This window comes from Nelusetta ayraudi, unplaced genomic scaffold (genome assembly GCF_046127955.1).
Source record: "Nelusetta ayraudi isolate G7.1 ecotype Tasmania unplaced genomic scaffold, CSIRO-AGI_Nayr_v1 ptg000019l, whole genome shotgun sequence".
NCBI classification, from domain to species: Eukaryota; Metazoa; Chordata; class Actinopteri; order Tetraodontiformes; family Monacanthidae; genus Nelusetta; species Nelusetta ayraudi.
The window spans coordinates 5,125,001-5,134,659 of record NW_027466069.1 but is presented as its reverse complement, the minus strand read 5'-3'; the positions used below and the strand labels follow the sequence as shown (position 1 = coordinate 5,134,659).

The window sequence follows — 9,659 nt, the reverse complement described above, 5'->3', positions numbered from 1 at the left end:
GGGGGGGATTTCTCCTGAAGCTTCATGAAAAATGCATGTGTCATATTTTAAATGTGCCAAGCTTTGTTTTCCCAGCCGCTCCCCAACGCTGAGCTCAAGGAAAGGACAACACGCTCAAATCAACCCCCAAAAAACAATAACAGTAATTATCCATCATCATCATCATCATCATCATCACTGTAGTGCCTCGTCAAAGTACTCCATGGCTGTCATATAGAGAGCTGTTTCCTCTGAAAGGGGGCAAGATAGAGTGAATCAGGTTAGTGGCAGAGAGCAACTTGAAGCAGCGTTACAAGTCAATGGACTGAAATAAAGGAATCCACGTCAATTCTTCTGGTTGCATTTAGGCTCAGCTTGACCACATGGAACATGACAACATCAAACATATATATATATATACACATATATATATGTGTGTGTGTGTGTGTACATACATATATCTACATACATATATACATAAAAAAAATTACATATATACATATACACACATATATATATACATAAATACACACAAATTTATATATATATATATATATATATATATATATATACATATATATATATATATGTATAAAATATGTACAGTATGTATATATACATATATATACAAATACATAAATACATATATACCCTCTGTTAACAGCTTCCCTGCAAAAAGTGCTGGTTCTTACCTCCCTGCTAACAACCGGTGACCTTCCACATGTTTAATGAGATGAAATCAAGGTGGGGAGGGCAAGGCTAACACCTGGCCTGGGGTGTTACGACTAATGCCCTCTGTGACATCACGGAGGGCTGATTTTGAAAAAAGGTATAGGCTTTAGCTGCTAAAGCCTATACCTTTCTTCTCCAAGGGCGGGGCAGTCGTCCTTCAGGGAGTTGACCGACAGCACAGAAACACAACCGGTGTTATTTTCAACATTTTATTTACTATCTTGTTAAGACGGCATTTACAATTATAATTTTAGAAAGATTCGACAAAGATGCTTTGTACAGTTATTTTCAAGCAACATAAAAATTGCAAATAAAGTATATACAACAAAACATTAGAATAATGTAAATAGACGTGTTACCAGTAACATGTACGGTTGTCCGGCTACACCAACATGCTGCAGCCATCAGGTCGCCGAGACCCGGCTGACGTGCATTTAGAAATATCCCTGCCTTTAGAGCAATCAAAGCGTTGAAGCTGCAAAAATACTTTTTTTCTTGTTTTCCTTCGGTGAGGCAAGATTATAAAAGGACCAAAAAAACAAAAACAAAGTGACCCATGTTTTCCATCTTGCAAATGTTACAGTGGCGACGCTGGTCCTGAGGGAGGCCCGCAGGCTGTTCCAGGGTGCTCATCGTCTGCATGTAATAATAAAAAAAAAAAAAAAAAAAAAAAGGGCCGATCCGCCTGATGAATGCAGCATGTCAGGACAGATTTCGAGAAACGCGTGTCAGAACCTTTATAACAGTCGAGGACAGCAAAGTTGTCAGTGAGGTTACAGTCAGCAGTGGGGAAAGCAGCTTCTTTTCAAACGTACAGTCAAGAATTGGAAGGAAAAAAAAATAAGAAGAAAATTCTTGTATATTAAAAAATAATCCACTTTAACTCCTCTCCTGCCTGTCTTCGTCTCTGGCAATGTTACAGTTTGCACGTACAAGAAATTAAAATACTCGTAAAATGCCTGTTTGCGTCCCTCCCTCCGTCCCTAAATCCCTTTTGCTCACATCATTCGCAATCTGCTTACAGTACTTTTTGCTAAAACTGCAACTTGGAGGTGGGGGGGAGGGGGAAGAGACCAATCGTTGTGCTTAGTTTAATATCAATACAGAAAATAAAGTCCTCCCGAGACAATGTAAGAACCAGTTAAAAAAAAACAAAAAACAATGTCTTGGTTAACAGAAGGCCGAGCCCTCGACTAGCACGTCTGCTATCAATATATTAATATTTCAAAGACAGTTCAAACGTCTCAACCTGTTGGCAAAGAGCCCCGTATCGTTCTGCGGCAGTTCTTTTTTTGTTTCGTCCTCTGCTCCTCTCTGCCTTCCTTCTTCTTCTACCTGAAGATTAATGAAACTCTCCCTGACGTGATAAAAGTCAATACACATAAATAAAATGCAGGCAGGTGTGTCTAAAACAATGGCATGCCACTGGTCCTTTAAATACTGTTCAATACTTAGGCTGGAATGCTTTTCGATTCTTTTTTTTTTAATACCTGATATAGTATAAGTGAAGGGGGGTGAGGAGTGGGGGGGGGTGGATGCTCCTTCCGGACACAATAAATAATAATAACTATCCTTCATATAGTGCAGTAATACAGTACTCACACTAGACCTACAGTAAATTGCACAGAAACCACATACGGCAGGCTGGAGGAGGAGAAGCAGCCTCACCAACAACCAATCAGGCGTCTCTCTCTCTCTTTCTCGTTCTCTCTCTCTCTCGATCGACCGTCCCTCCCATCCCTACTTCCATCCCTCCCTCTCTCTCTCTCTCTCTCTCTCTCTCTCTTTCCCTCCCTCTCTCTCTCTCTCTCTCTCCTCCCTGTCGACCATCTCCTGCGTCAAGGGTCCGAAGGCTTGAGCGCCCCCTGGTGGTCGGGGGGCAGCAGGCGGAGGGGACAGATCGCAGCTTTGAGAGTTTTGCAGTCCGAGGCCCACACGCAACGACAATGACGACAACAGCAACAGCAACAAGAAACAATGTGGAAAAGATCTGCTTTTAGGATGACAGCTGGCTACAGGTAGTTTGGTTAATCCAGTTAACGAGACTCAGGCTCAGGCAGGCGTGAGCAAAAATCAAATCACCATGGATGTTAATGAGAACTTGAACCAGCACCCTCCTTTTTCATTTTTTTTTCTTTCTTTCTTTTTTTTTTTGTTTTCGCACCAAATGTCGTGATGTCAGCTTTGTTCCCAGTTTTGCTCAGAGAGTCTCTGTGGCTTCAGTTCCGCCCCCCAGCTGTCAGAAGTTGTCATGACAGTCCAGTTTAAGTTGGCTTGTTACGCTGAGCGCTCTGAGGCGGAGTGATCGCTGTGTGATCAGGCCAAAGGGACCGGCGGTGCGACTCGGACGCACACTCTGTTGTTGTCACCTCTCGTGTTGCCCCCCGCTGCACTTTTTTGCTTTTCACCCTTTTGTCCGACCAGTATCCTGAAGTGGTGCGTTGTTTGTTGCTGTTTATTTGTGGGGGTTTTTTTGTTTGTTTTTTTTAAAGTTCTCCATCTGAGGGTGGCAGACAAAGCTTGAAGAGCCTGTTGGATAAAAAGAGACACTTAATTAAGATGGGGACGACGCTTCGTGTATGAGCTCAGGCAGAAGAAGAAGGTGAAGAGTGTGTGGTGTCCTACCTTGGGAATGACGGAGGTATCTGGTCCATTACCTTGAGGTTTTTAGCAGAAAGTTCAACTCTTGCTCCCTGGGACAAGGAAAAAGAAAATCTGTCAGGAGTTCCGACCACTGGTATTTGAGGTGTGAATCAGCTTCGCTGTCACATTGTTTCGTGTCTCACTGTCTGACCCTCCATCTTCAAACCTGACTGGTCAAAGTCACATAATCTATTTGGCCAATCAGAGCGATTCTGGAGAAAGTCTTTTACAGACACGTCAGCCAATCAGAACGAGCTGAGACACAGCAGCACGTACGACGTCACGACGTCACGCTGGCAATAAACTCCTTCCTGGTGATTTTCTGGCGACTAAAAGACCATAACTGAAAAATCTACAATAGAAAGATTTGCTATGAATCCTGTTTCAGGTCACAGTCTTTTAAAGGTCCATGGGAAAAATGCTTTTTGGGCCCATGGGATTTATTTTGCTGCAGTACCTCGAATGGCCACTGGAATAAAAATCGTACCGCCCCCATATTGCCAGTCCAGCATCCAGTTCTCATCATACATCAATGCTTCAGACTGAATCAACAGCACTGTGAGGTTATTACCATATTTAACGGGGCCAATCAGAGGAAGCAGAGCAAAGACCTTGAGGTGGAGGTCATGAGGACCTCTTAGTGGGATCTCTGACGGACTGGTTACCTGTTTGCGCATGATGTCCATCGTCTGCATAATGCAGCGCGGCAGGAGCCCGTGGTTCCTGGCCAAGATCATCGCCTGCTCCAGCGTCACGCTCAGGGTGCATCTGCAGGCCAGAGCACCAAAAAAAAATAAATAGGTGAGTGCCGACACGCGCTAACGCCTTTGCTATCGCCACCAACAACCCCGACGACGGTGACGGAGTGGCTGTGACAGAACAACGCGGGCGGTTTCCAGCTGACCTCTGCATGCCGGTGCCACACATTGTGACGTGGCAGGCGCCCAGGCGGTTGCACAGCTCCGAGGACACGGACAGCACGCTGACGCCCGACGGGTGGCCCTGGGCGCCGGGGCGCACGTTGACGTACGACTGCATGAGGCGGCAGAGGTCGTCCAGCGTGTTGAGGGGTCGCAGCAGCTGCGGTGGAGAGGAGGTAGGGAGAGAGAGAGAGAGAGAGAGAGAGAGAGGGATGAATGCTGGGCTGGCAAGTGCAGGTCAGTTCTCATCTATGGCTGCATGCATCCATTTTTTGCACACACTTTATATTCAACACACAAGATTCATGTTAATTCAAGCTGACGTTGCTGAATTAAAGGTCCAGTGTGTAAAATATCCGTAAAAGCTTAACATCCTGAACATAAATAGATTAAGAAGAGTGTAAACTCACAGTCCTATAAAAGTAATTTGGTTTTCCTACCCTCAAAACGGTTCTCATGCATATAAGAACATACAAAAAGGGTCTTGCTAGTTGTTAGCTCCTGCTAGTTGTTAGCTAGTTTTCAAGGAGGCCCACCTGCCAGTGCCCTAAATACAAAACAGGCTTCCTTCAAAATTTGACACACTGGACCTTTAAAGGAAAAACATGAAAAAAAATCGTTGAGCGTTTGCGGTTAAACTCCAACTACTGTTTATTCCATTGGAATCACTAGAAGCTAGTTTGGCTATGGTCAGTTCGGGACACTAGTGTCCCTCATGTATTAAAACGGTTTCTAATCTGGTTAGTGGGAGTTAATTTGGGGAGTCGGGGGGGGGTCATGACAAGCTACTGGGAGTTTCCCCCACTCGGTCTTACTTTTGAAATGCTCGGCTGAAGGTCTCTAACTTCAAGGCCCAGTATCTGCGCTTGCATTTACATTCAAGCACAACACGATACAGACATGGTTCTTATGTTACAGCAGTACATGGAAGGTGGGTCGCTTTGGCAAAAAAAAAAAAAAAAAGAAAAAAAAAGAAAGAAAAAGAAGCAGCGTTGCGATAAGTGCAGGGCGATGAATGTATATTTACCTGGTCGATCTTCATGGCTGTGGTGTTGGAGTCCGTGGGGAGGTTGGACTTCTCCAAATAGAAAGCTCTGTTGGGACAAGACAGCGGATCTATTTCAGTCTGAAAAACTGCTTCGGAACATCGACACAGTGTACATATATTTCTTTCTTTTTGTTATTCTCTCCCCTCTTACTCATAGCTCTGTGCGAGGGCTGACTCATCGAGCATCTACACCACTTCAACTTTATGGAATATGCATCTGCCGCCACTCGGCGTTTCATCTCTTATTGATGCCGCACAGGTCCGTGGGTTGCGATTCCAATTCGCTCCACAAAGTTCCCACAGAGCGTTGCGCAAACTCGGGCTGAGACCTTGAGAACGTCCGCCGAGCTGCTGATTAACGACGCGGCTCTCACCTTTGAAACATCCCAGACCTTGGCTGTGTCTTTCAAAAGGAAAAAGTGAAAGTGCAGTTGAAGTGTGTTCTTCCGCTCGATGAGGCGACACGCAGCGAGGGGGGTGAACGTCCCCTTTTAAAAAGGTGAAATGTATCCAGGGTGCCAGAGTGGGAGCTGCGGGACGGGGCCGGCTCTGCGTACCTGAGTCTGCGGTAGTAGGCCTTGACCTTCTCCAGCGAGAAGGCGTTGGTGCGCTGCTGGAACTCCTCCATGGCCACGTAGTCCTGCTGGGCGACGCCCTCCGGACGCTCCAGGGCTGCAGGAGCGCAGACAGGAAACACTTCAGAGACTTCAAGTCTTTATTGTAATAATATTGTGCTTTTCAATTATTATCTATTGCTTATTTTTCATCCCAAGAACTGAAAAAATATTAAAATATCTCAGATCTCCTGCAGATATTGGTGCTGTGAGGGAACCGAGCAGGAGGAGAAACTCGTTGGCAAGTTCCCTTGATGATGTCACGACAGGCTGATTTTCAGGAATATATCAAACTATTTACTGGGACAACATCGTTAAAATTATATCACATTCAACTAAAAATCCGTCCATCCACCCATCTTCAATAACCGTGTCTTCCTGTGCTCAGGGTTGCCAGTTCATCACAGGGTCTGAACTAAAACCATTAAATGTCATTTCCAGCAAATTTTATATTTCCAAAAACCTCCTAAGTTTAAACATTCCTCTCACATAAAGAGCAGCATAAAAAAAAAAATCACATTGAAATATTTTGAGGATGCGATTGAAGACACTACTTCCAATATCACAAGGTGCCACGTAACCTACAGGCTACGTCCAGTAGGTGGCGGTATTTCTCCACAGATCACCAACCCTCACGGGCTGTTCGCGGACCTCACGAGGGTTTTTTTTTTTTGTTTTTTTTTTGCTGGCAAGCGTCGATGGAAAAGGAGCGGCTGCTTTGGCGGACAGGCCTGATTTAATGCCTTCCATCTACGGCGGGCCAGCTGAGACTGATGAAGGGGTGAGAGGAGCCGAAGAGGCGCTTTACATGAAAGGCGGGAGTCGGACCTGCGAGAGGGTGCATTTAGAGTTGAAAATCGATTTATTTTTTAATATTAATATTAATATAATATTATTATTATTTTTTTTTTTATCGCGCCTACAAAAGGACTATAACCATGTTTGGAAGTAATATTTCTCAGAGGCGGAGGGCCGAGTGCAGCACGGCTGTTTGCCCGGGTTCCCTGGTTTCTCTCCCTCCGGGGTCCCCGGCGGTTCTCACCCCTGGTGAAGAGGACCGTGTGGAGCTTGAGGCTGCCGCCGTTCTGCAGCCGGCTGGGCAGCTCGCTGAAGAGGCAGCTGTCCAGGTAGAGGGTGATTTTCAGGGCCTGCCGACTGCCGTCCACCTGGTAGCACACTGGAGTGTCTGCACATACAGCGAGAGGAAGAGAGACAGGAAACAAGTTAACCAAGAGCAGAATCAAGCACTCGGGGAAAAATGTCCTCATCATTTGCGTGAAACCAACAGAAACAAACCCCTGATTGTGTTGTTATTTTCTCAGAGGGACCTCCGGGGGGCAGAGCGGTTCTCTACAGTCCCATAATGCTGTGCAACCGCCGCGCTTTCACAGCTCGGTGCGGCTCCCAGTCTCCTCAAGACGCTATTACCCAATCGATTCGACGAACCTTTCTGTGCCAGTCTGAGTGCATCAGGCACATAAACGCATAATGCACTGCACTGCGAACCACAACAAACACTCTCAGAAGCCTATCGGCACTTCTTTGATAGCTCCTCCTCCTGCTCCTACAATTGGAAATGCATGTGGTCGAGTCTCTGCTAACCATATTGAGGAGAACTGGCTGTTCGCTCAGTCTTTGTACCTTGCTGGCTGCAGGGGATTTTTTTTTTTTTTTCGGAGCTGGCGGCGCCCTCAGATCTCAGACAGATACTCAGAGGGCTTCAGGCACAAGCGCAGCTTCATCGTTTTGATATGCGCTCGCGCAGGAGGTGTTTATTCCTAAATGTGGCGCAGACGAAACCGTTCACGGAGGGCGAACGTGACGCGCGGCGGCTTTTCACCGTCCTTGTGCCGCTTGATGCATCTCAGCGCAGCACTAAAGTTTAAATGAAGGCCGTCACAGCTTGTCAGGGGTGGGGTTGGGGGGGGGGGGTCCTCATCTGGATGACAAGGACAACAAGGACGAGGCTCAGCCCGCACTTAACATGATTTACGGCGCCATTATTGTGTTGTTTTAGCTCCCCATTCACTCCCAGGGAGACCAGATCCGCAGCGGCCCTCAATAGCCGCCGTGCAGCCGGCATAATGGAGCCTCATTCAGCCAAAGCGCGCAGCTGCCCGATCGCTCGCAGCACGGCTTGAATGGCCGGGGGGGGTCTTACTTGCGACGAGACACTCGTCCTCCAGTTGCCTGAAGAACACGGTGACTTTGTCCAGGTCCGACAGGGCCGTCTTGGTGTCTTCCAGCATCGTCCGCTCCTCTTTCTGTTGGAAGGAGCGAGAAAGAGGGGAAATCAGGGCGTGAGAGTTGTGGCGGGAAACTGGTAGCATCCATTGACTGTATAGAGATGGTGAGATGGGTGGAGCTTTGGGGTTTTAAAAAGAGGGCGATGAGGAAGTGCCGGAAAAAAAAACAACTGCATTCTATCGTTTGGCCAGTGGGTGCCGCCAGGAATGGTTGCAAAGAGACTTGCAATTGTATTATCTGTGAATTTGCTTATGGGAGGGTGGGGGGGGCGACCAGCAGTGGGGCTCCCGATTGTTTTTGAAGAATTCCGAGGAAAGCCGCGGGCCACTTAAAATCAGTTGACGGGCCGGATTTGGCCCGTGGGCCAGACTTTGGGCATGCCTGCTTTAAATGGTCTAATTTCAAGTAAAAAAAAAGCCATAAAGTTGTGGGCGTGGTTACAGTTTAGTTGACAGGTAGGCATCACTGCTCAGCTCAGGCACCGCCCACACATGCAAATATAAAATCTTTCGGTTTTTAAAACGAACTGGAGATGCAGGACAGCGCCGAGAGTGAAACCCATCTCGCCGAATTCGCAAACCAGTGGGTGAAGTCACGTGACTCCACCCATCTATTCGTGCAGTCTTTGCTCTGATGGTCTGGCTAAAGGTGGACCTAAGACCTGCTTGAGTTTTGCTTCCAACTTTATTCGGCTCGATTGTAAAAAAAAAAAGTTTTCGAATTCTAAACAGACGGGAGGAAAAACAAAGCAAACAAAAAACCCTCCGCTCACCACGTGTGGCGCTAGCGAGGACTGGAAGTGCAGCAGCGCGCCGATGACGGAGATCTGCTCCAGCCACTTGCGGCTGGTCTCCTTGCCGTCCTCCTGGTACTCGCCGGCGTTGTTGAAGCGCGAGCGCAGCGCCGCCAGGACCTGCTCGGCCAGCGTGCACACGGCGCCGGTCACCGCCTGGCAGAAGATCACGTCCCGCCGCAGCTGCAGCGACGTGTCTGGGTGGTTGGAAGGAGGGGAAAAGGAAAAAAAAAAAAGTTTTTTTTTTTTTTTTTTTTTAAAAAGGAGAGGTTTGATTGCGGCAAGAAGAGACGCGAGTTCCACGCAGACGTCAACGTCACACGTATCCCGACGCTTTATTCCATTAGGTTCCCTCCCCAACCCTGCCAGGACATCATCTCCCCCTTTAACCAGATCCATCTGCCACCGTGCGGCAGATCAAAGCGGCCGGAGGCGTCCCGCGTGCAGACGCCAGCCGGACTCGGCCTGCGTTAGAGGCCCGACCCCGGAGAGGAGGAGCAGGAGGAGGAGGAGGAGGAGGAGGAGGAGGAAAAGCAATAGCGGGGAAAATCGAGACGTCGCAACTGTTTAATCACCGTCGAAGCTGCACAAACATCTGGTTCATCTCCGAGTGTTCAGAGAGCACAGATGTGTCGAGGCGGCGATACGAGGATTTCATCATCCTGTCCGTTACGAAAATGAAG

General features: G+C 47.4%; 1 protein-coding gene across 2 annotated transcripts in view; it reads right to left on the bottom strand.

The window, feature by feature from the left end:
• Positions 1-906: 906 nt before the first annotated feature.
• The window catches only part of prex1 (phosphatidylinositol-3,4,5-trisphosphate-dependent Rac exchange factor 1), a 74,669-nt gene continuing 65,916 nt past the window's right edge, over positions 907-9,659 (bottom strand). The window contains exons 32-41 of one of the 2 annotated variants that reach the window (XM_076026564.1): positions 8,956-9,173; positions 8,098-8,200; positions 6,979-7,122; positions 5,880-5,994; positions 5,302-5,368; positions 5,090-5,134; positions 4,259-4,434; positions 4,020-4,122; positions 3,337-3,404; positions 907-3,240 (exon numbers count right to left, since the gene is read on the bottom strand). In XM_076026564.1, coding sequence (XP_075882679.1) covers positions 3,198-3,240; positions 3,337-3,404; positions 4,020-4,122; positions 4,259-4,434; positions 5,090-5,134; positions 5,302-5,368; positions 5,880-5,994; positions 6,979-7,122; positions 8,098-8,200; positions 8,956-9,173 — 1,082 coding nt within the window. In that variant the 3' untranslated portion in view covers positions 907-3,197. The remainder of the gene's footprint in view (positions 3,241-3,336; positions 3,405-4,019; positions 4,123-4,258; positions 4,435-5,089; positions 5,135-5,301; positions 5,369-5,879; positions 5,995-6,978; positions 7,123-8,097; positions 8,201-8,955; positions 9,174-9,659) is intronic. The other variant, XM_076026565.1, reaches the window with a different exon arrangement.